The 25,598-nt window shown below is 58.3% G+C and overlaps 1 protein-coding gene across 7 annotated transcripts in view; it reads left to right on the forward strand.

The window, feature by feature from the left end:
- Positions 1-25,598, forward strand: part of OSBP2 (oxysterol binding protein 2) — a 121,547-nt gene that overhangs the window by 83,578 nt on the left and 12,371 nt on the right. For 6 of the 7 annotated variants that reach the window (XM_071571932.1, XM_071571928.1, XM_071571930.1 and 3 more), the window contains 5 exons: positions 2,563-2,813; positions 18,021-18,219; positions 21,684-21,801; positions 22,897-22,963; positions 23,329-23,496. In XM_071571932.1, the coding sequence (XP_071428033.1) occupies positions 2,563-2,813; positions 18,021-18,219; positions 21,684-21,801; positions 22,897-22,963; positions 23,329-23,496 (803 nt within the window). Of the gene's footprint in view, positions 1-2,562; positions 2,814-8,350; positions 8,435-18,020; positions 18,220-21,683; positions 21,802-22,896; positions 22,964-23,328; positions 23,497-25,598 lie in introns of those variants that run through there. The other variant, XM_071571935.1, reaches the window with a different exon arrangement.

The raw sequence follows: 25,598 nt of genomic DNA on the forward strand, positions 1-25,598 counted from the left end.
CTGGCCAAGCTCAGCAGCTCCCCAGGCTGTGGGTGGGTTCTGCTCCTGCTCCCAGAACCTCAGCTGTCAGCCTGCCTTCCATGGGAAGCTCTTGGCTGCTTCCCCTGGGTGCTCTGATTGTCCTTTGTCCTTGGTGGCCACTTCCTCTCCTGGCTCCAGCAGCTGCTCCTCGTGTTTGTCAGAGCTCTGAGCTGTGGATGCTCCAGGCTGGATTGCAGATGGACCAAATGGTGACATTGGGAGATGCTGCCCTGGTGCTTCATGAGCTGCCTGCGGTTTGCTCTGTGCTCTGTTTCCTCTGATTTTTATGGAATCCCAGAATCCCAGAATTGTTTGGGTTCAAAGGGACCTTAAAGCTCATCCCATTCCACGCTCTGCCATGGGCAGGGGCACCTTCCACTGTCCCAGGTTGCTCCAAGCCCTGTCCAACCTGGCCTTGGACACTCCCAGGGATGGGGCAGCCACATCTTCTCTGGCAGTTTTCTCCTATTGTCCCTGGGCAGTGGGGTGGATCCTGCTGTGAGGATCAGCCTTGTCTCTGGGCTGTGGCTCCCTGTCCCATCTCAGCTGTCCTGGGTGCCACAAGCCCTGGTGCAGCTTTGCTCCTGTTTCCTCTCCAGGTTAATGTTCCTGTTACATTATCCAGGTCACTCCAGCTCTTGCCTTCGGAACACAGTAACTGAAGGATCTCTCCCTCTCCTCTCCTTAGCTGTGGATTCAATCTGAGGGATGGTCAAACATCCCTCTCAGTATCCACAGCATTTCCAAAGCCCTCATCCATGAGCCAGGAACTGAAACCAAACACCCACCTGCCAGGGAATCCTGGATTTCCTCCTTTCCTCGCAGCCCACAAAGGGCATGTGCTGCCCCTCCTGTTACACCAGAGCCATTCCTGAGCTCTGTGCCTGGCTGACTCAGGGAATACCCTCATCCTTGGCTCCCCCAGGCCTGGCAGAGAAGCTGCAGCCAGGATTTACTGGTTCCTTTCCCTCCACAGTCCAGAAAAAGATGATGGAGGGAGGGGACATGAAGGGGCTGCCCCCCACCCCACTGCCTGAGTGGGTTTTGGGAGCACCTGGAGGACCCTTGGCTGAACTTTGAGCATAAGGATGGGGTACAGATGCTGTGCAGGACTTGCTCTGTTCTTGCTCGTTGCTTTGGGTGATTTTGCCTCCCCTGGAGTGATCAGAAGTGCCATGTTATACTCACTTTGTCATTTTGTGCTGGTTTCATGGATTTAATTCACCCCAGTGTTCTGGAGTTGCAGGAATAACCATTTCTGCTGTAGCTGAGGTGCTGATTGTGGAGTTTTCTGCCCTTTGAGGTGGTTGTGGGTAACAGCTGTTACTCTCCTTGGTGTTTTTGTGACCTTTTCCTTGGGTGAGACACTTCACCCTGCCCCGAGCGGAGCTCACAGTGCCCCCGTGGAGTTCACTCCAGCACAGGCAGATCGACACTGGTGTGCATGGAAATTCAAGTTTTGGCACGTGGTCCTGCCTGGTGGCACCAGCATGTGCCACCCCCATCACTCAAACCTGAACCAAATCATGGTGGCAGCCACAGGAACCCTTTGGTGCCTCTTTGGACCCTGGTGGTGTCCCACGTTGTTCCCCCACACCATGGTCTGCTCTGGGGGGCTGTGGTGGCCTCAGCCCCTGGGACCCGGTCCTGGTGAAGCTGCCACCCTGCAGGAGGAGGCAGGAGGTCCCTGGGAGGAGGCAGGAGGTCTCTGTGAGGAGGCAGGAGGTCTCTGGGAGGAAGCAGGAGGTCCCTGGGAGGAGGCAGGAGATCTCTGTGAGGAGGCAGGAGGTCCCTGGGACGAGGCAGGAGGTCTCTGGAAGGAGGCAGGAGGTCTCTGTGAGGAGACAGGAGGTCTCTGAGGGGAGGCAGAAGGTCCCTGGGAGGAGGCAGGAGGTCTCTGTGAGGAGGCAGGAGGTCTCTGGGAGGAGGCAGGAGGTCCCTGGAAGGAGGCAGGAGGTCTCTGGGAGGAGGCAGGAGGTCCCTGGAAGGAGGCAGGAGGTCTCTGGGAGGAGGCAGGAGGTCTGTGTGAGGAGGCAGGAGGTCCTTGGGAGGAGGCAGGAGGTCCTTGTAAGGAGGCAGGAGGTCTCTGTGAGAAGGCAGGAGGTCTCTGTGAGGAGGCAGGAGGTCTCTGAGGGGAGGCAGAAGGTCCCTGGGACGAGGCAGGAGGTCTCTGTGAGGAGGCAGGAGACCCCTGTAAGGAGGCAGGAGGTCTCTGTGAGGAGGCAGGAGGTCCCTGTGAAGAGGCAGGAGGTCTCTGTGAGGAGGCAGGAGGTCCTTGCGAGGAGGCAGGAGATCTCTGTGAGGAGGCAGGAGGTCCCTGGGAGGAGGCAGGAGGTCTCTGTGAGGAGGCCGGAGGTCTCTGTGAGGAGGCAGGAGGTCTCTGTGAGGAGGCAGGAGGTCCCTGGAAGGAGGCAGGAGGTCTCTGGGAGGAGGCAGGAGGTCCCTGGAAGGAGGCAGGAGGTCCGTGCCCGCCGCGATGACAGGTTAGCACGGTCCAGGGGTAACCATGGAAACTCTGTGTTCTCCCTCCCTCCCTTGCAGATGACTCTGGTGACGAGGAGCCCGCCTCGCAGTCAGACAAGAGCGAGCTGCACGGCCCCCTGAAGAGCCTGTCGAGTAAGCTGGAGGACCTGAGCACGTGCAATGAGCTGATCGCCAAGCACGGCGCGGCCCTGCAGCGCTCGCTGAGCGAGCTGGAGAGTCTGCGGCTGCCGGCGGAGAGCGGCGAGAAGATCAAGGCGGTGAACGAGCGCGCCACGCTCTTCCGCATCACCTCCAATGCTATGATCAACGTGAGTGCTCTCCTCCTCCTCCTCCCTCGCCTCCCTCTCCTCCAGCCTCCCCTGTCCCTCTGGCACAGCCCCGTTCCTCCCCGTGTGTCTCCTCTGTGGGTCGGTTTGTGTTACCGTGGGACTGGGTGCCAGCTGGCACTGCGGTGAGGGGATGGGAAGTTGGGAAGATGCAGCTGGGAAGTGGGCACGGACATATGGACCATCCCCGAGAAACACAGGTCTGCTGTGTCCTTACATTGTGCCCTCTGGGGTTGTTTTGGGTGTAAAGCTGGGAAATGTGGACATTGGGAATGCTGAGGGGCTTTCTGCTGTTCCGAGGTGGGGGAGTTTCAGACTGGCACAGCAATTGTTGCCTGCTGCAGATTGAGACCCATATCCTCACATCCTCGTTGCTTCCATGAAGCTGCTTCCATGAAGCTGCTCCTGTTCCACACGGCCACAGGATTTAACCCCCTCGGAGTCTCGTGCCAGCTGTGCTCTCCCAGTGGTTGGTGGAGGTTGGCAAGTGTGTTCTGGCACTGCCTTGTGCAGCCTCATGGTGCTTTCTGGACTGGCACTGCCCTGCTCCCTGCCTTGTGCAGCCTCACGGTGCTTTCTGGATGTTTTTGGACACAGCTTGTGTTTGGGGTGTGGATCTGCCCCTGTTGCAGTGAGACAGCCCTTCCTGGGGAGCCTGGTTTTCCCTAGGGAGCTCTGGGAGAGAGTGACACTGAATAAAATATTCAAAAGAAAGAATAAAAAGCCAATCCCAAAGCCTCACAGACTTGGAATAACGTATGAAGGCAGAGCTTGGGGAATTGTGAATGGAGCAGTGCTGTGGCTGTGCTGTCCCAGCCCTGAGCAGAAGGAGGTCAGGTGGTGTTTGATGTGGGCTTTAAAAAATACCAATAATCCCCAGCAGGTGCTGGAGGGCATTTGGAGCCCCTGGTTGCAGCATCCTCCCCATTCCCAGTGGCAGGATTTTGTAGCTGGGGGAGCAAAGGGCTTCCTGAGTTGGTGTCTTGTGTTTTGGAGCAGTTTGGGAGTGCCTGTGCAGTGCCCTCCTCATGGAGAGTTTGGGGAAGTTTTTGGGGTTGATGGGAGGTGCCGACAGACCCCCGGTGCTGTCAGGAGGCAGAATGATGATGGAATGTGGACAGGGAATTGCTGGGGAGAGGATTTCTCCAGCAGCCTTTGGGAAGGGATGAGCAGAGCAATATTTGCTGTGTCCAGCCCAGACAGGAGGAGGAGGAGAAGGAAGAGGAGGAGGTCGTGGTGGTTGCGACGTGATAAGGAGGCTTGTCTGGAGGGTGGGAAATAGCACAGAAACTGTTGTGCCAGGATAAAACAGCAGAAACAGGATCTGTCCAAACTTCTGAGCAGGTAAGAGGGGCCAGGGGGGTGGCTGGGCATGTTCTCATGTGGATACCATGGATCCATTTCCAACAGCACCCTTTGGTACTTCAGCTCATGGCTGGGCATCCTGAGGAGATGCTGGAGGGAAAGGCTGAGCTGTGGAAGGAGCAGGGCTGGAAGGAGCAGGGCTGGATGGAGCAGGGCTGGATGGAGCAGGGCTGGAAGGAGCAGGGCTGGAAGGAGCAGGGCTGGATGGAGCAGGGCTGGATGGAGCAGGGCTGGATGGAGCAGGGCTGGATGGAGCAGGGCTGGATGGAGCAGGGCTGGAAGGAGCAGGGCTGGATGGAGCAGGGCTGGAAGGAGCAGGGATGGATGGAGCAGGGCTGGAAGGAGCAGGGCTGGATGGAGCAGGGCTGGATGGAGCAGGGCTGGATGGAGCAGGTCTGGAAGGAGCAGGGCTGGAAGGAGCAGGGCTGGAAGGAGCAGATCTGGATGGAGCAGGTCTGGATGGAGCAGGGCTGGATGGAGCAGGGCTGGAAGGAGCAGGGCTGGATGGAGCAGGGCTGGAAGGAGCAGGGCTGGAAGAAGCAGGGCTGGAGCAGCGTGGCAGCTCCACGGGGTGGTTGTGGCTCTCCCAGCTCACTGCTGAGCCTGTTGTTTTGGGGGGAGTGATGGAGCTGTGGGCAGGGGAACACAGACCCCCAGAAAGCAGCAATGCTTTGGGGGTGTGGGTTAGAAAGGCAGGCAGGTGGGACCAGCCTGGCCCCCCCGTCATGGGGTCTGGTGCTCCCAGCCACGCTGTCACCTTTCCCAGCATGGATCCCATTTTGTGCCTTGATTTATCCTTTTAGCATGGGGTGGTGCCTTCTGGACCTGCCAGGGAGTGCCTCATGGATGGGGAGAGCTCTGTCCAATGCAAAGGTCCCAAAATCTTCTGTACTGAGCATGGAATTTTGCCCCAGGGAAGCACATGGAGTGCCTGCTCCCCAGACTTCCAAGGAGCACATATCCCATGGGACCACAGGGTGCTTTTAACAGGCCAGCAATTCCTTGCAGGAGCAATAAAACTGTCCTTGCTCCCCAGGTGTTCCCCAGAGATCCCAGCCAGCAGCTGGTGCTGGCACATGGATGCTCCATCTCTGTGCTCTGCCACCAAACCTTGTGGATCCATCCCATGGAAGTGGATGGAGGTCAGTGAGGTTTGATGCTGTGGCTGTGAGCAGAAGGGATGGGTTCTCTGGAAAAAGGATGACTGCTCCTGGGAAGGGATGGGTGCTCTGATGAGGGAATGGGTGCCTGGGGGAAAGAATGAAGACACTGGAGAAGGGATGAGTGCTCCAGGGAAGGGATAGATGCTCCAGGGAAGATGGGATGGGTGCTCCAGGGAAGGGATAGATGCTCCAAGGAAGATGGGATAGGTGCTCTGGGGAAGAAAGGATAGGTGCTCCAGGGAAGGAATGGGTGTTCCTGGGGAGAGATGAATGCTCCAGGGAAGGGATGGGTGCTCAGGGAAGAAAGAGTGGGTGCTCCTGGGAAGAAGGAATGGGTGCTCTGCTGAAGGAGTGGGTGCTCCAGGGAGGGAATGGGTGCTCCTGGGAAGGGATGGGTGCTCCAGGGAAGGGATGGGTGCTCCTGGGAAGAAGGAATGGGTGCTCTGCTGAAGGAGTGGGTGCTCCAGGAAGGGAATGGGTGCTCCAGGGAAGGGATGGGTGCTCCTGAGAAGGGGGGATGAGTGCTCTGGTGAGGGAGTGAGTGCTCCAGGGAAGGCGTAGGTGCTCCTGGGAAGGAGGGATGGCTGCTCCGGGGCCGCATGTGCACTTTCCATCCAGCCGCCTGTGATCCGATTATGTAAATGTCCCGGAGCCGCGGGGAACGCGCGAGCAGGAGCAAAGGAATAAATATCCATGGAAATGCAAGAGCTTTGCTGTGAAGGTGACCTCTCTGCGTGCTCTGGGTGCTGCCACTGCCGGCTCCGGGTGCTTCTCCTCCGGAGCTCGGGAGCATCACCTGGGCCGGGGATGCTGGGAGGGTGAAGGATTTGGGCAGGGGCAGAGCGGGAGGTGCCACATGATTGTGTTACAGGTGAGGATTTAAAATGGGCAGGAACCGGCTGTTGCAGGGCTTTCATTTAAGGCCAGAGCTCTGTGACTCGCCCATTGGCTCTGCTCCATCTCTGCTTGGAATCTCACTGGGAAAAGCCCAGACTGGCAGGGACCAAGGAGCCCGGTGTCAGCAGGGCTGGGGAGCAGACTCGGGAAGGCAAGTCACAGTGTGCCGTGGGGGAGGAGTGGGAGGGGTTTGAAAATAAGAAGCAACAAATCAAGGGGATAATGAGAAGCCCAGAGCCGGATCGGGAGTGCAGTGCTGAGTGGAGTAGACTCGCTCAAGGAACGGGGAAAGCTCCCTCTCACAAATCAGCAGCAGACAGCAGGCAGGAGGGATGTGTGGATGCACTGAGGAAGCCAGTTTGGGCGTCGGGAAGAGCTCCCAGGGCTGTGGGTGGTGCTGGAAATAGGTTTTTAATGGGAATGGGGAAGCTACGACGGAGCCTGGAGGCGGCTGAGCTGCGAGTGTGTGACTGCTTTGCTCTGCTCCTGGCTGGGTTTGTGCTTCTTCCAGGAATGTGAGCACGGAGAGAAGCACAGTTGGGCTTGCCTGTGTCATTCCTGGGTGAGCTTGTGTTTTCCTTGAGGTAGTGGAGGAGCAGAGGTGGAGGAAGGCTCTGCCAGGCTGGCAGGAGCAGTGAGAGGTGGCCAGGGCAGTGCTGTGGTGCTGGGTGGGAGGTGCTTCTCTGGCAGGTTTTGGGGAGGGGGGAGCCCTTGGGCTGCCTGGAGCAGGTGGTGCTGGGGATATGAGGGACTCACCTGCCTCTGGGAGGCACCAGTGGCCACCCCAGCCTGTCCTGCAGGGGATGCCGGTACCCCCTTTGAGGCAGACTGATCCCCCTCTTAAATTTTCCTTTCCCATGGGAGTGAACCTCTGTGGTGCACCAGCAGCTGAGACATCAGCACAGAGCACCCTTCAGCCTCCAAACCTGCTGGGAGTGTGAAACACAGGGCTGGAACCAGAGTGAGATGGAGAACATGTGCTGCTCCTCCGGGGAATGGGCCACGGGCTGTTGATGTAACACTTGTTGGGACACCCAGCAATGTTGCAGAGGCTGCACCTCCTGCCCCAGCAGGATTTCTCCCTGTGGGCCTCTCTGGGGCCATGCTCTGGCTCAGCAGCAGTTTTGGGTGGCCCTGTACCCTGTGCCAGTGGTCCAAGGAGCTGCCAACCTCTCTGCAGCCATGCTGGAGACTGAGTGGCCTCTGCCCAGTGGAGTCAGTGTATTTGGAGTGACTGAGCTGGAGCAGCTGCTTGGGCACAAGATGTTCTGCCTCAGAGCAGCTCCTGTGCCTCCTCATGTCCCAGCTTCTCTGCTGTTCTGGGGAGCACTGAGCCCCCTCTGCCCCCTGGGAATGCTGCTGTGATTAATCCATACTCCCAGAATTGTTTCCATATTCAATCAGACTGTGCTGGGCACCTGCTCTGAGCTGCCTCAGGTTCCCCAGTGCAGTCTCCAGCCTGGTGTGTGAGTTCCAATGGTTTATAAACCTGGTGTGTATCCATGTCTGCTTTGGAAAGCTGCTTAAAGCTGGGAAGAAATGGATCTGGGATGTCCTGCCCAGGGTACCCCTGGGGTGCACACCCAGCTGTGTCCCAGTGCAGAGCTGCTTCCTGGGATGGATGGACATGTGATGGTCCCCAAACCCATCATGACACAGGTAGGACGATGGACCTGATGTTCTCCACCCTCAGAGTGCCTCAGGCAGTAGGGAGGGAGCAGCATCCTGCTGGGCTGCCCCCAGTTCAGCCCAGTATGGCCAGTGGAGCTCTCTGCCCTGCGCATCCTTATAACCAGGGGTTAACTGCAGGCTCCATCTCTCATCCCTGGATTTGCCTCCTCAGGGCAGGCATTGGCCCCAGGCACCCTCAGGCAGCTGCTGTGCTGCCCAAAATCCGAGCCAACCCCCGCAGGGGCCGGGCTGGGCCCCCTGTGCCCATTGCAAGGGGGTGGCACAGGAGGAGCTCGTTCCCACGTGGCACAGCCTGTGTTAATTATCCGAGCGGCGCTAACAACACGTGCACTAATCAGCGCATTGCAAACCATGTCACTGACCCAGAAAAGCCCCGGCCGTGGGATTAAATCCCTAACCCAGCCCTAATCCCCTCGGATGGGAGGGCTGGAGCCAGGGCTCCCTGTGTCCTGCTGCGGAGGTGCCGCTTGGACCAGGAAACAACTGGTGGGTGCTTTGCTGCTGCTGGGGGGTGCGGGGAGGGTGGTGGGTGCGGGGAGGGTGGTGGGTGCCACCCCGGGGTCTGTCCCTTCCAGGGGGGGACGGGGCAGCAGAGACACGGGATCGAGCCTGGCCCTGCTCTCAGAGCTGCTGTGCCTTTCTGCGGAGCATCCTGGAGGGCTTTTTTAATTTAGAGGTGTGCGAGTGTCTCTGATCAGATCTGTTCAGACAGGCAGTGCCTTCCTCCCACTCCCCTCATCATCATCATCCTTCCCCGTGGTTGCTGAGTCCTTCCAGCTGCATTATTTCGAGTGTGTGGGTGCTCAGACCTCATTTGTATTTGTGGGACCCTTGTGCTGGTCGGGGCTTTTGGCTGTTCACTGTGCCTTGGAACTGCTCACCTTTCCTCCTCTTCCTCCCCTTCCTCCTTCTGCTCCTTCTCCTCATGTCCATCTGATCCTCAGGAGGCTTCAGACTGTCCTGGTGCTCCCCTTGAACCTCGTGTGAGAAGAGGGGGGACTGGTGTGTCCCCAGCACCTGAGGGTGCCTCTTGCAGCTCCACCCTCCTGATTTTTTTTGGCTGAGAGCAATAACCTTTCTATTGCAGCTTCAGAGGAGAGCTGGGAATGTTTTCCCAGGCTGCTGGGTCAGCAGGGCTGTGTGTTGGTGGGCTCAGCACAGGCCTTGCCCTGTCAGCAGTGCCTGCTGTTAATCAGCAGCTCTGCTGAGCCAGGAGACAGCCCAGCCAGGCATTACCAGCCCAGGTGAGCCCTGCCTGTTCCTCCTGGGATCCTCGTCCCTGCCTGGAGCTTTTTGGCACCTTGGGGCAGAATGGGGCCACAGGGAAGTGGATTAATCCCTCTGGGGTGCTGCCCCTGTTGTTACAAGGGTTGTGTTCACCTGTTCCCTGGGCTCGTGCACTGAGATGCTTCACTCCAGCTCCTTCCTCCAGTGCCTGTTGAGGGAGGGGGCACTGGAATGGCAGCACTGTTCTCCCAAGGATTTACCCAGGAAGAAGTTCTGGCATAGGGAGATGAGTGGGATTGGGGGTGTTGCTGCCAGATGAGCTGCTCTTGCAGCACCTCTTGTGCTATGGGGAGTTTTGCAGAGGCATCACACGAGGTACAGTCTGAGCTCCCTCCAGATCCTGGGGTCGGAGGTGCCTGCGGGCAGTGCCAGCTGCTCCTGCTGCCGTGTGCTTGGACAGATGCTCCTCCAGCCTGGAATCTGCTCCATCGGGTGCATGAGGAAAGGGCCAGTGAGAGCCTCATTAAATCTGTCATCGTGGGAGATGTCAGCAGGACAGAGCACACCAGCACTGGGATCAGGGCTCTGCCTGGCTGCTCCTCCTGGCTGCTCCTCGTGCTGGATCTTCCTTGCAGACCCCAGGAGGGTCCCCCTGCTCCTGGGGTGGGTTTGGAAGAGGAAGGAAGAACTTGCAGCAGCTGCCTGGAGATAACCTGTGGGGGAAAAGTCAGTGCTGGGAGCTTCCCAGGGAGGAGATTTTTGGCACAGGTGGCAGTGGGGAGGCCCCACTGCTGTCCAGGCAGGTGAGAGCTTCAGGAGGACAAGCCTGAGACATGCTCATGGAGGAGAGCAGGGAAGTCCTTCTATAGGGCACAGTTCTGGGATGGCCACTTTGCAGCAGGAGGCCCCAGCACAGTCTCAGCTCCCAGTGTATCTTCTGTCCTGGTCCCAGCATGTTCTTGTCACATTCAGTGCCCCCACAAACCCCCTGGTGTGGCCAGCACAGCCCACTGGGTGCTGCTCAGTGAGGGTTGGATGGAGGGGTCAGTACTTGTGGCACTCCGGAGCATCCAGCAAATTCCTTAGTTGTTTATCCACCAAACCCCAGATCCAGATCCTTCTCCTACAGCTCCAGGCTGGCATTGCGTTGGTCATAACCCGTGGGCACCACTGGTTCATTCCACTTCCTGCTGTGCCAACTGTGCAGCGATTCTGGCCGTGGCCGCCTCCGTGGGGGCTGTGTGGGGCTGGGATTAGAGCCTGTCAGCACAGGCATTTGCCTCTGCTTCCCACTAATCCTCCTGTTACTGCGTGGGGTGGATTACACAGCACTGTAGGCAGGGTCTGGCTCATCCTGCTGAGGTCCTTCGGGATGAGCTCAGTGCTTTGGGCTGGCTTCGGGATGAGCTCAGTGCTTTGGGCTGGCTTCGGGACGGGCTGGGTGCTTCGGGACGGGCTGGGTGCTTCGGGACGGGCTGGGTGCTTCGGGACGGGCTGGGTGCTTCGGGACGGGCTGGGTGCTTCGGGACGGGCTGGGTGCTTCGGGACGGGCTGGGTGCTTCGGGACGGGCTGGGTGCTTCGGGACGGGCTCGGCTGGCTTTGGGACGAGCTCGGTGCTTCGGGACGGGCTCAGTGCTTCGGGACGGCTTTGGGACGAGCTCGGTGCTTTGGGATGAGCTCAGTGCTTTGGGCTGGCTTCGGGACGATCTCGGTGCTTCGGGACGGGCTCGGTGCTTCGGGACGAGCTCGGCTCTGAGGAGCCCCTGGGCAGGGTGGGTCTGGCTGGGTCAGTGGTGCTGCACCAGCCTCATGGCAGGGAGCACTGGTGTGTCTGTGGTGTTTGGGCAGATGGCCCAAAATAACATGGTAAAGTGATGAAACACCCAGAGAGACAAGCAGGAGACCAGATCTGACTTCCAGGGAAGTGTAGATGTCTCCACCTTGGATTTCTCTATCTTGGACATCTTCATCTTGGACATCTCTGGCTCTGATCTCTTCAGTCTTGTGACCAGTGATAGGACCCAGAGAATGGCTGGAGCTGTGCCAGGGAAGGTTTAAGTTGGATCTCAGGTAAAGGTTGTTCCCCCAGAGGGTGTTGGGCACTGAGCAGGCTCCCCAGGGCATTGGCACAGCCCCAAGGCTGCCAGAGCTCCAGGAGTGTTTAGATGATGCTCTGAGGGACAGGGTGGGATTGTTGGGGTGTCTGTGCAGGGCCAGGAGTTGCACTGGATGGTCCTTGTGAGTCCTTTCCAACTTGGTATAGCTCTGGCTCTCATGGAATCCCCAGTCCTCAAAGACGAGCAGGCACTTCTAGGGCACAAGGTACCACCTGGAATGGGACAGTCAGGGATTTTGGGAGTACCTTGACAGGTGCTGGGTGTCTGGTGAGCTGCTGATGGTGGCACTCTGGCACCAACTGAGGTGGGCTGGAGTCTCCTCTGCACTGGTATCTTCCTGCTCCTCGCTGGGGCACGGAGGATCTTTTCCATGTCTGTGCATTCCTGCAGCACTCATTTTCCCTGGATGCAAAGGGAGTGGGCTGATTTTCAGTGTCAAACTTGCACCTACTGCCCTCACAGGTTTTTATGCAACATCACCGAGGTTTTTCGGGGTGTCATGATGTGATGGGGCTCAGCCCAGCTCTCCCACCAGCCCTGCCCTGGGGGAAGCAGCTCCCAGTGTCCCTGAATGTGTTTCAGATAACCAGGATGCTCCTGAGTGTGCTGAGGGTCACTCTAAGGATTTGGGAGAGATGTGCTGTTATTTAAGCAGTCTGTGACCAGCAGCCTGGCCTGGGGACCCTCACTGTGGAGCAGATGACCACACTCCAAACCATGTCTCGGTGCCATCTGACTGTCTGTGCAGGATGATTTCGGATTCAGGCTGGCTCTGTCCTTTTATTTCCCCTTTTTCTGGCTGCTCAGAGTATTTTTGGGGGGAGGAAGGACAAATTAACCCTCTCTGGGTGCAAACATTCTGTGATTCTCACCAAGGCCAGGTTGGATAAACCTGGAGCAATCTGGTCTAGTAGAACATGGCCCTGCCCATGTCAGGGGGTGCAACGAGATGAACTTCTATGTCCCTTCCAACCCAAACCACCCCACGATTCTGTGATTCTCTGATTTTTATGCCTGGCATGGTGTGAGTGTGTTCAGCTCTAAACAGAGGCTCCGAAATCGCCCTTCCCTCGGGGACTGTTTTGCACAAAGCAGCAGCCAGCTGTGTCCCAGGGTTTTGATGACTCCAGGAAGGAAGGGAGCACTTATCTCAGAGGCAGCAGACGTGGCACCTCGCTCTGTCCCTGGGGAGGGAAGTGATGCTCCTGCTGGATTATTCCCTGATGAAGAAGAGATGATTGAACGCATCTGGCGTTGCCTCCTCTCCTGTCACTCCTGGGCCATGAAGTGCTCCTTGTCCCAGGGTTCAGGAGCAGGAGATGGCACTCCCACAACAGCAAGCACTTCACTGGTAGGCTCTTCCCTCCCCAAAGGTTGGCTTTGGAGGGCTGTTCCCCCGTGTTCTGGGGACAGCTGGGATTGCAGCTCTGAGCATGTGCTCAGCCTTTCTGGGTCTGCTCCAGAGGTTTTCATTCCTGTGCTTCAACCCCAGGCAGAAATTTTCCCCTGTGAGGATGAGGAGGCCCTGGCACAGGTTGGACAGAGAAGCTGTGGCTGCCCCATCCCTGGAAGTGTCCAAGGCCAGGTTGGACATGGCTTGGAGCAGCCTGGGACAGTGGGAGGTGTCCCTGCTCATGGCAGGGGGTGGAACAAGATAAGCTTTGATGTCCCTTCCAATCCAAACTATTCCATGATTCTATGAAATCTGGCAGCCCTCGCTGTGATCATTTACCCTTTCAAGCTAATTAACCTCATCTCTTTGTTCCTTACATCTGATTTTGACTGTTTGCTGCACTGGGGAAGGAGATCCCCTCGGGTGTGTGACAACACCACCTTGGCAGGACACTGATGACCTCGGGTGATCGTTTTCCTCTGCATAAATAATCCCTGGCCTGTTAAGGCTGTTCCCATTAGCCTGCAACAAGCTGTGAAATCGGGTATATTTGCCGTGACAAATGTGTGAAAGGTGCTAAATGTGCCCCTGGTGGCAGCAGTTCCTGGGCATGGGGACAGACTGTGGAGCTGGTGGCACTGTCTCTCACATCCTGCTCCCCAGCAGGGTCTTGATGGCACCTTGCCTTTTCCTTCATGGGAATTTGCAGGAGCCTTGATGGTATTTTTCCATGAAAACATGCTCTTTTGCCCATCCTTGGCAATGATTTACAGCTCCACTGCCCAGTGCTGGATTAGGACCTGCTACAACAGCTTGGTCCAGACACACAGAGGAGGAGAAACCACCTCTGTCTCTCCTGCTACCTGGCTGCAGGTAACACTGAGATTCCCTGGGCTCTGGGACTGCAGGTGGATGGAGCTTGGCTTTATCTCTGGTCACTGGTCACCTGTCGACTTGGCCACTGCTCTCCAGCCCTGACTGTGCTGCTGATGGTGAGACAGAACAGCCTTTGGACTTGGGGATTTCATCCAGCTCTGGCCTGGGGCAAAATCCAGGTCACATTGTGTTACCTCCTGTGCTTGCCACCCTCTCCTGTGAGGGCTAAAACCAGTGTCCTGGTGGAATGGGAAGCACGTGGGGATGGGCAAGGCATCCTCTCCTGGAGGGTTGGTCCTGGGAGAGCTCTGGGGAGGGCAGCACCTCCTGAGGCTGTACCTTCAGGTGCACAGCCCTGAGGCTCACTGGGGAATCACTTCTGCTGTGCTTTCATCCTGCAGCTGGGCACTGCTGTCCTTTGGACTGCCCTGTGTCCCTGTGCCAGCCTAGCATGGATTTGTGGCTGTGTCTTGCTTGCAACCCTGAGCAGCTTCAGCTGGAACTCAGTTTAGCCACCACTCCATGAGAATTTTATAAGCTGGATTTCAAGGTGTTGCTCCTGCTCAGTGCCTGGGATTGTTTGTACCTTGTTACTGAGCCAGGGGGATTAGCGATGGGAGCCAGGGATGAGCTGGGATACTCTTGTCTGAGCTACTCACCCCAGTGTCCTGCAGCCCTGGGGAGCCCACAGGCTGGTGCTGCCCCTGCTCCACACTGGACTCTGGGCTGTGTTCTGGCTTAGGACTGAGCTCAGTTGACAGAGACAGTGAAAAAATACTCCCTGAGCCCTGTTTGGTGCTGCTTCCACCTCTGGCAAGCATCCCTGTGGAATTCTGTGCTGTCTTGGCTGTAGGGGCTACAAACCTAAATTAATAATGTTAATTTGCTTGGCTGCTGCTGGCAGAGTGGGGCTGGGCTTGGGAGATCCCTCCTGCAGGATATTCCCCCTTTCCACCCTTGGCATCACTTGTCTCCCAAGGAGCAAACATGATCCTTGCCTGGGTGAATCTGGATCCTTTGATCAGGGTTTGGATCAAACCAGTGTCTGAATTATAGACAGGCTGCAGAGAGGGGGGGTCCTGCAGCCTTCAGAGACAGAGACTAAACCCTCCACATGCCCCAGATGGCTCCTAAATCCATATGGACACAAGCTGTGGGATGCTGCCTGGAGCACCCTGCCCTGCTCCATGGAGGTTCTGCAGCCTGTGGTGGGATCTGTGGCCATGTAAGGACCATCCTGGTCATCTTGCCAAGACATCCCCATGCTCTGCCACACTGAAAAATGTGCTCCATCACTGGGATTTTTTTATATGGCTGTAAGTGCAGATTTCCCTTTGGGATGCAGCACTGATCTTCAGCAAAGCTTGACCACCTTGGGATGGGAGAATCTGAGGTGTGACTTGCTGTGATTTTTCTTTAGGATGTTGATTCCCATCAGTTTATGGAACACTTTCTCCACTCCAGCTCCCAGCCCACACGAAGCTCTGCTCTGTAATTACCCACATTCCCCCTAATTCCCCATTACACCTTCCAACCCGTCGTTAATTGCAGTAGGATAATTACAGGTCATCTCCCAGGGCATGGTTTTAAAGCTCTCACCCCTGAGCCGGGAACAGCCATCAGATTCCACCCTCGGTGCCAGAAGGGGCATTCCTGAGCCCTCTGCCTGCAGAGGGACCTTCGGAGCACATAATGAGCTTTGCTGGGCTGGGAAGGTCATGGCCACTATCCCACTACTTGCCCTTGTTGGATCCTCCTAGTGCAGCACATCAGTGGGACAGAAGAAGAGGCAGCCAACTTGAGGTTTGAACTGCCAGAGGCTTCAGTGTGAAGCATCAGGGCAGGACCCCGTGGGCTCTGGGGCTGTGGGTGGCTGCCCACAGGCCTTTCTGGGGTGGGGAGAGAGGTTATTTCCAGAGAATAAGGTGAAAACTCAGTGCAAAGCATCCTGAGAATGCAGGTCTTGTCTTGCCCTCTGAGATCATCGAGTCCAACCATCCCCCACCTCTGCCAAGGCCACCACTGCCCATGTCCCCAAGTGCCACATCCACATGGCTTTTAAATCTCCTGAGGGGTGGGGACTCCACCACTGACCTGGGCAGCTGTGCCAGGGCTGGACAGCCCTTTCCATGATGGAATTTTCTCTGATATCCAATCTAAACCCAACTCCCACCCTGGCTCCCCCATCCTGGCAGGGATTGCAGAGCCAGAAGGTCCCCCCTGAGCCTCCTTTTCTCCAGGCTGAGCCCCCCCAGCTCCCTCAGCCCCTCCTGCTGCTCCAGCCCCTTCCCAGCTCCGTTTCCTGCCCTGGACACGCTCCAGCCCCTCAATGTCCTTCTTGTCAAGAGGGGCCCAGAACTGCCCCTGCTTTTGAACACATGTGGGGGATGGGAGCACAGCAAGGAATCTGGGGGGGCAGGACCCTGACCCCTCTTTGCAGTTGGAGAGGCAGCAAAGGGGGGATGGAGGGAACAGAGATGTAGGGTCAGGTCCTTTGAGGCTGCAAGTGTATGGGAAGGAAATCCTCTTAGATACGATGGGTTACACTGATTTTATTTATTTTTTTCCTAACTTGATGTGTTTATCCTTTGTTTAACTGATCTGAGTTTGGTTTCTGCCTCTTCCCATGACCAGGGGATCCTCGAGGTGAGGCTGGGGACAGGGGACAGCAGTGTTCAGGTTTGTCACCAAAGCCACCTGTGCCCACCCCCTGCATCTTTCTTTCTGATGATATGTTCATTCCCTCTGCTTTGTGCTTCTCCACCTAAGAGATGAAAGCCTAATGCTTTGTCATCATCATTGCTCAGGTTATTAGAGGAGAAACTGCTTTCCCTGGATGATTCTCAAATCTTGCTCCTATCCAAAGGAAAGATTTGATGAAGAACTGATGATTTGGAGCTTTTCTTGAACAAATCCTGGTAAAATCAGGTCAGGTCATGGAAGCTGTAGCCCTGAACCTGTTACCTGACCAGGAGATACCTCGATAGTCAGGTGCCACCTGCAGCCCAAATTCTGAGTAACCTGCCAAGAGCTGAATAAAACACATATGGAATCCAAATAGCTGGAAACAGAAAATAACCAAGTTCTGGGGAGGGCTGAAAGTCTGTCAGACATCCAAAACTCTGGTTTTAGCCCTTCTGAGTAGTTTTGAGCTCTTCATCCAGCATTTATCCAGAGGACCTACCAGCCACAGCACAAGCACAGTTAATTTGCCTGCAAGCTGCCTCCAGACTCCTGGAGAATTTCCATAAAAATCATATTTTCCTACTTATAAATGTAAGGTGAAAAACATTTAGTGCATCCCACCTCACAGAGATTGGAGGGAGGAGGAGGAGGAGCAGCAGCAGCCCTGCCTCTGTGCTCAGCTGCACGTGGGGTGGGTGGCAGAGGATGTGCCGAAGCCATGGGGTTCCATCCAGGATGGAAGAGAACCTAAAAATAGAGCTGTGAGGGCCTGCTCTGTCCTGTCAGACTATTGTCTGGGACAAGGCAGTGTGGGACAGCCAGCAGCATTCCAGCCCTGCTGGACATCCTGCTCCAGGAAATCTCCCACCGGGTGTCCGGTGCTCCCAGGGCTGGGCCATGGTGTCCTGGCTGTCCCCTGCCTGGTGCTCCCTGCCCTGGAGCATCCCCTAAGCCCTCCTTCCCTGTGCCCCATGTGTCTGTGGGTGTCCCCATGGCTGAGGGTTCCCCAGGGCCTGCTGGGGAGGGGATGGGGACGTGTTACAGGGCTGGGTGCTGTGTCCTGGGCTGTGCAGCTCCAGGCAGGAGCTGGGCATCCTCCCTCTCTGCCTCTTTGGAGCACAGAGATTTCTGGCTTCTGCCTTGAGCAGCCCAGAGAAGCTGGGAGTGTCCAAGGCCAGGCTGGACAGGGCTTAGAGCAACCTGGGCTAGTGGAAGGTGTCCCTGCCCATGGCCTGGGCTGGAACAAGCTGAGCTTTAAGGTCTGTTCCAAACCAAACCATTCCATGGTTCTATGATCCTCTCCTGTCCATGGCTGTCACCTTGGGCACCACTGTCCTATCCAGCTTCTCCTCATTTGCTGGATTGTGGATGGAAGTGGCTGCTTGGCTGAGGTTTGTGAGAACCCAGCCTGGGCTTCATGGGGACAGGGACAGGGACAGGAGGTGGGGTGGGGACACATCAGGCCAGACTGCCCTAGAGATGGGACACCATGGAGGCTCCATGGACTCAGGACAGTTGTCCATGTTGCATCCTCCATCTCCTTGGAGGTGGTTCAGGTTTGGATGGTTGGAGTTGAGCTGCCCTTGGCCCCGTGGGTGTGGGAATTGTGCAGAGCTGTGGAGTTGCATTTCAGGAAACCAGAGACCCAGAGAAGAGGAGGAGGAGGGTGGAGGTGTTGTGGCACCAGCTCTGTGGCCACCGTGTGCTGGCTGGGTGACACCTCCCAGCTGTGCCGGGGCTGACCTGTCTCTCTGTGCCTTCCTCCCCACCCAGGCCTGCCGTGATTTCCTGGACTTAGCCGAGAGCCACAGCCGCAAATGGCAGCGGCTGCTGCAGCATGAGCGGGAGCAGCGCATCCGGCTGGAGGAGACCATCGAGCAGTTAGCCAAGCAGCACAACAGCTTGGAACGTGCCTGCCGCGGCGCCCCCGGCCTGGGCTCGGCCACCGCCAGCATCTCCAGCGCCGCCAAGGGTGAGCACCGCGCCCACCGTGCTGGGACCCCGGGCTGGGACAGGCACACCGGGCTCTGTGGGACCCCGGGCTGGGACAGGCACACAGGGCTCTGTGGGACCCCGGGCTGGGCAGGGCACAGTGGGCTCTGTGGGACCCCGGGCTGGGCAGGGCACAGTGGGCTCTGTGGGACCCCGGGCTGGGACAGGCACACAGGGCTCTGTGGGACCCCGGGCTGGGACAGGCACACCGGGCTCTGTGGGACCCCGGGCTGGGACAGGCACACCGGGCTCTGTGGGACCCCGGGCTGGGCAGGGCACAGTGGGCTCTGTGGGACCCCGGGCTGGGACAGGCACACAGGGCTCTGTGGGACCCCGGGCTGGGACAGGCACACCGGGCTCTGTGGGACCCCGGGCTGGGCAGGACACAGTGGGCTCTGTGGGACCCTGGTCTGGGACAGGCACAGTGGGCTCTGTGGGACCCCGGGCTGGGCAGGGCACACCGGGCTCTGTGGGACCCCGGGCTGGGCAGGGCACAGTGGGCTCTGTGGGACCCCGGGCTGGGCAGGGCACACCGGGCTCTGTGGGACCCCGGGCTGGGACAGGCACACCGGGCTCTGTGGGACCCCGGGCTGGGACAGGCACAGTGGGCTGTGTGGGACCCTGGGCTGGGACAGGCACACAGGGCTCTGTGGGACCCCGGGCTAGGCAGGGCACAGTGGGCTCTTTGGGACCCCGGGCTGGGACAGGCACACCGGGCTCTGTGGGACCCCGGGCTGGGACAGGCACACCGGGCTCTGTGGGACCCCGGGCTGGGACAGGCACACCGGGCTCTGTGGGACCCCGGGCTGGGACAGGCACACCGGGCTCTGTGGGACCCCGGGCTGGGACAGGCACACCGGGCTCTGTGGGACCCCGGGCTGGGACAGGCACACCGGGCTCTGTGGGACCCCGGGCTGGGACAGGCACACCGGGCTCTGTGGGACCCCGGGCTGGGCAGGACACAATGAGCTCTGTGGGACCCCGGGCTGGGCAGGGCACAATGAGCTCTGTGGGACCCCGGGCTGGGCAGGGCACAGTGGGCTCTGTTGGACCCCGGGCTGGGACAGGCACACCGGGCTCTGTGGGACCCCGGTCTGGGACAGGCACACCGGGCTCTGTGGGACCCCGGGCTGGGACAGGCACACCGGGCTCTGTGGGACCCCGGGCTGGGACAGGCACACCGGGCTCTGTGGGACCCCGGGCTGGGACAGGCACAGTGGGCTCTGTGGGACCCCGGGCTGGGACAGGCACACCGGGCTCTGTGGGACCCCGGGCTGGGACAGGCACAGTGGGCTCTGTGGGACCCCGGGCTGGGACAGGCACAGTGGGCTCTGTGGGACCCCGGGCTGGGACAGGCACACCGGGCTCTGTGGGACCCTGGGCTGGGACAGGCACACCGGGCTCTGTGGGACCCTGGGCTGGGACAGGCACACCGGGCTCTGTGGGACCCTGGGCTGGGACAGGCACACCAGGCTCTCCATGTCCATGGTGCTCCCTGCCCGTGATGCTCCATGCCCCTGGTGCTCCCTGCCCCTGGTGCTCCATGGTGCTCCCTGCCCGTGGTGCTCCCTGCCCCTGGTGCTCCATGGTGCTCAATGCCCACGGTGCTCCCTGCCCATGGTGCTCCATGCCCCTGGTGCTCCATGGTGCTCCCTGCCCCTGGTGCTCCATGGTGCTCCATGCCCACGGTGCTCCCTGCCTATGGTGCTCCATGCCCATGGTGCTCCCTGGTGCTCCATGCCCCTGGTGCTCCATGCCCCTGGTGCTCCATGCCCGTGGTGCTCCATGCCCGTGGTGCACATTTAAACGGATCCCATTATGCCATAATTATTCCTAATTGTCCTTGCGCGGGGACTTGGATGCCCCCAGGATACAGATGCAGGAGAGGGCTGGATCCCCAGCTCACTCACACTATTCCAGGGTATTTTGGGAGCTTTAAGCCTCATGGGTGGGCACATCTCCGGGTGCTGGAGGGCAGCCACGGTGCTGGGAGGGAGCCCGGGGTGCCCTGGCACTGCTGAGTTGGCTGCGTGGGGTGGCAGTGCAACAACCAGTGCTTCTTTGCAACAAGATCCAACAGCTTTGCAGATTCCTGCCAAATGTCCTTCCCTGAGGGAAGCATTAGTTGCAGCTGCCCAAAGTGCAAATAGTGCTGTGTCTTATTTTTAAAGGATATAAGACCCAAGGGAGAGAACAGCCGCAGCTGGGGATGAGGGTTGTGCCAGGCAGTGCCCTCTTTCCTTGTGGCCTCAAGTTGTGCCAGGGGAGTTTTAGCTTGGATATTAGGGAACGTTCTTTCATGGAAAGGTTTGTCTGGCATTGGAACAGGCTGCCCAGGGCAGTGGTGCCATCCCCATCCCTGGGGTGGTTTAAAAGCCTTGTGGATGTGGCACTTGGGGACATGGGTCAGTGGTGGCCTTGGCAGTGTGGGGGGAATGGTTGGACTGTGGTCTCAGAGGGCTTTTCCAACCTGAACAATTCTGTGGCACAGCTGGGGAGAGCAGGGTGGAAATGGTTGCAGGGACAGGCACAAATCCTGCTGAGGTGGTGACGCTGCTCCTGTGCAGAGTGTGGGAGAGGTGTGGGCAGGGGGTTGGTGATCCCCCCAGGAGGGGCAGGAGCAGGGAGGGGGTGGGTGACCCCACCCAGCAGGGGCAGGAGCAGGGAGGGGGTGGGTGACCCCACCCAGCAGGGGCAGGAGCAGGCAGGGGGTTGGTGAGCGCCCCAGCAGGGGCAGGAGCAGGGAGGGGGGTGGGTGACACCCCCCCAGGAGGGGCAGGAGCAGGGAGGGGGTGGGTGAGCGCCCCAGGAGGGGCAGGAGCAGGGAGGGGGTGGGTGACCCCACCCAGCAGGGGCAGGAGCAGGGAGGGGCTTGGTGACCACCCCCAGGAGGGGCAAGAATAGGGAGGGGATTGGTGACCCCCCCAGGAGGGGCAGGAGTAGGGAGGGGCTTGGTGACACCCCCCCAGCAGGGGCTCTGCTCACTGTCTGCTCCCAGTGTCACAGCAATCGATCTCTCCCACTGCAGCCAAGAAATGTTTATAAATGCAGGGTGGAAACCCCAAGGGGTGGAAAATCTCCCTGAGCATCACCTGAAACACGTGACTTTCCTTTCCTGCTCTAATGCAAACCGGATTTCCCGGCGGACGGGGCGGTGCTGGAGTGGGTGTTGGAGTCCTGCGCCTGGGGCAGCCCCAGGCAGCTGGGGACAGTTTTGGGGGTGCTGAGCGTGGCAGGGGAGTCCTGTGTGCCTGGAGTGGGGAGCAGGGCACATCCTTGCTTTTAGGAGCTGGAAATTGATATGGAATCCTCTCGTTGTGGAGGGGAGGGAGAGGAGAGAACAGTGTGGAGGGGACACAGGAGGTGCTCTGGGTACAGACCGTGCCCGATGGGTTCTGAAGGGCACCAGCAGCCCTGAGTGCCTCAAACCGTTTGTGCCAACAGGGAGTGTGCAGTCTGCAAAGGGAGAGGCCAGTGATGAAGATGAGGAGACAGAATATTTCGATGCCATGGAGGACGCACCAGCTTTTATCACTGTAACTGCAGACCCCAAACACCACAGGTAGGAGCCCCCAGCCTGGCTGGGAGCACAGGGGGGGCTGGTTTGCCTTGCCTGGCATTTGCCTCAGGCCCCAGGGCAGCATCCCCTCTCTCCCACGGGGTTACTCTGCGGGCATGTCACCCAGCAAACCCCTCCCAAACTCCTCCCAGCCTCTGCCCAGGGCTCCCTGTCTGGCTACTCCTGCATTGCTGGAGTGACCCACGCTCAGGATGGCACCAGCTTAAGTGAAGAAGGGGAGGAAGGGCAGGTGTCAAGCCTGTGCTGTGGGAAAGCTGAGTCCTCTGCTCCAGCAGCTGATGGGAGCAGCGACTTGGAGGGAGATGCCTCAGAGCATCGGGCAGGGGCAGGGAGCACCTGGCCTTAACAGCATCATGGAATGGTTTGGGCTGAAAGGGATCTTAAAGCCCATCTCCTTCCACCCTCTGCCATGGGCAGGGACACTTCCTACTATCCCAGATTGCTCCAAGTCCTGTCCAGCCTGGCCTTGGACACTTGCAGGTATGGGGCAGCCACAGCTTCTCTGCCCAACCTGTGCCAGGGCCCTTTTAATTAGACAGTGACAAACAGAGGTGAAGATGTATTTAAGGAGGTGTTATCCAGTCCCACCCCCCACCATGGACAGGGACACCTTCCACTATCCCAGGCTGCTCCAAGCCCTGTCCAACCCAGTCTTGAACACTCCAGGGATGGGGCAGCCACAGCTGCTCTGGGAAACTGTGCCAGGCCTTCCCCACTCTGCCAGGGAAGAATTCCTTCCCAATATCCCATCTAACCCTGCCCTGTGGCAGCTGTGTCACCTGCCCTTATTCCTCCCTGGGCCTCTGGGCTGGTGGTACCTGTTGTCTGACCCCTGGTCACATCAGTGGGCTTGGTGACAAAAGCAGAGTGTCTGTGTGTGCCCCCAGAGCTGGCACTGAGAGTCCCATCCTGAGCATCCCCTCCCAGCAGCTTTGCACGGCCTCTGTCACCCTGTTTCCATCCCAGCAGCTCTCTGGGGTGTTTCAGAGATGCTCCAGGTGATGCTACAACAGCCCCATCTCTCCTGTCCCCTCCTCTGCCCTCCCCATGTTCACCAGCCAGTGTTTCCTTCCACAGGCGTTCGGGCAGTAACCTGAGCGGGGCCAGCGAGGGCCACCCCGAGGACTGGAACCTGGAGGACAGTGTGAGTTGGCTGCGCAGAGCGGGAGGGACGGTGGCACGAAACCAGCCAGAGGAGCTGGTTGTGGAGGGACCTTCCAGCTGGGTCCCAGGTGCTCTCTGGTGGTTGCTCCGTGAGCCACAGTTGGGGGATAGATGTCAACAGTCTTCCATGAGCATCCTAAACATTCTCCTCAGGGAAACAGGAGGGTGTTGGGGGACAGTTTTACCCATTTTTCCCTGGAGAACAGACATCCATCAGTGCTCCCCAGCACAAGTGCACACGGTGTCTCTTGAGGTGTGGTTGCTGCTCCTGGGAGGTGCTGGATCTGATTGGGTCCTGCTGGGTCAGTCCAGCTCAAACCTGTGTTTTCTGCTTTGCTTCCACAGGTCTTTGAGAGCTCAAATCAAAGCAGCTACAATGAGTCCACGTGCAAAGATCTCCTGCCAAAGAAGAGGAGACGGACTCGCATTCCTGACAAACCCAACTACAGCCTTAACCTCTGGAGCATCATGAAGAACTGCATTGGCAAAGAGCTCTCCAAGATCCCCATGCCCGTAAGTCAGCATGGCCCTGGCACCCAGGGCTGGCACAGAGGGTTCAGTTTGGGCACAGCTCTTGGCTGTCCAAAGGGTTTGGATTATGGCTCCAGATGGTCCTGCCTGGTGCCCTTGGTAGCACAGCAGTCCTGAGTGAGACAGGAGCATGTCACCAACTGCCAACCACAACCCAGGGCACTGGATTTTGTGCTGGCAAAACCCTTGGAAATCACCTCTTGTCATAGAATCATGGAATGGCTTGGGTTGGAAAGGACCTTAAAGCCCATCCAGTCCCACCCCCTGCCATGGGCAGGGACACCTCCCACCAGCCTAGGTTGCTCCAAGCCCTGTCCAGCCTGGCCTTGGACACTTCCAGGGATGGGGCAGCCACAGCTTCTCTGCCCAGCCTGTGCCAGGGTCTCCACACCCTCACAGCCAAGAATTCCTTCCCAATATACCATCTATCCCTGCCCTCTGGCAGTGGGAAGCCATTCTCCCTCCATCCCTTGTCCCAAGTCCCTCTCCAGCTCTCCTGGAGCCCCTTTGGGCCCTGGAAGGGGCTCTCAGGTGTCTCTGGAGCCTTCTCTTCTCCAGGTGAGCCCCCCCAGCTCTCCCAGCCTGGCTCCAGAGCAGAGGGGCTGCAGTCCTGGAGCATCTCCGGGGCCTCCGCGGGACTTTCCCCAGGGTGATCTGGAGCAGAAGGAACATTGCCTACGTGTCCTCTGCAAATCCAGCTGTTAGAGGGTCATGGAGGGCCACAGGACACTGAATCCCTGAGGATTCATGTAGGAGACACCTTGTTGCTGGTGATGTTTTCCCCAGTGTGTGTCTCAGGGACAGGGGGCTCAGGGCTCAGCCCCACCTGCACCAACCACAGCAGGGCTGGATTCCACCTCAGTGGCCCAGAGTGCCTCCTTTTCCTTACAAAGAGCAGACCCTGAGATTAGCTCAGCTCGTTAAAAAACTTGGTTTTAATAATGCCAAGGTCATGGGTTCAATCCCCTGTGTGGGCCATTGACTTAAGAGCTGGACTCGATGATCCTTGTGGGTCCTTCCAGCTCCGAATAGTCTGTGATTCTGATTCTGTGATTCTGTTTTCTAGTGAAGGAGGTGCTGGGGGGTGATTTTGGGTGCTGCTGGTCTCAGTCCCGGGGGCAAAGGCTCCCTGTGTTGGTCAGAGAGGGTTTGCTGCCCTCCCGTGGGCTGCACAGAGGGTAAGTGGGCTGGGCTGTGTGTTAATTCTGACAGGTAATGAGGTGTGCCTCAACCAATTGCTGCCACAGCAAACTCCCCAGATCTGCAGCTCTGGTTTTTCTGAGCACACCAGCCCTTCTCAGGCTACCCATTCTCAGCAGGTCATCACCAGTCCCCAGAAATCCCAGCAAGCTTGGGAGAGCTGTAAACATCTGGAGTGCCTGGGGATTAGTGTGGTACTGGATAGAGCGGAATTAACCCAGCAAAGTGTGATCCATAGCCCTGGAGTTGTGTTCAGGGCCCTTCCCTCGCTGGGCAAAGAGGAAGGAGCACATTCCAGGGGCTTGGATGCTGAACTGGTTGTGTTCTGTCTCTTCCTAAGGCAGAGCCTGAGGGAGGGGTCAGAGCTCTGGGTGTGAGAGTGCTGAGCTGTCTCTTCCTTGTGCTATTTCCAGCTGAGATGCCAAGCCCAGCCCCAGATGGTACCATTTCTGCAGCAGCAGCAGATCAGGGCGTGATGGGCACAGGAATAAGATCAGGATGTGAAATCCCAGCAGCTGCTGGTGCATGGAGAGAAGAAATTTATACCTTCCCTGTCAATCAAATCATCCTGGGAGCTGCTGGAGTCCAAACCTGAGGGCAGTAGGAAAGAGAGCAGGTTTACATTGGGTATTAGAAGAAATTCTTGGCTGTGAGGGTGGGCAGGCCCTGGCACAGGTTGGGCAGAGAAGCTGTGGCTGCCCCATCCCTGGAAGTGTCCAAGGCCAGGCTTGATGGGGCTTGGAGCAACCTGGGCTGGTGGGAGGTGTCCCTGCCCATGGCAGGGGTGGCACTAGATGAGCTTTAAGGTCCCTTCCCACCCAAACCATTCTGGGATTCCATGATACACCCCACAATCTCTGGCACATGCGGCATTTCTTAGGGGG

This window comes from Pithys albifrons, chromosome 17 (genome assembly GCF_047495875.1).
Source record: "Pithys albifrons albifrons isolate INPA30051 chromosome 17, PitAlb_v1, whole genome shotgun sequence".
Classification (NCBI taxonomy): domain Eukaryota; kingdom Metazoa; phylum Chordata; class Aves; order Passeriformes; family Thamnophilidae; genus Pithys; species Pithys albifrons.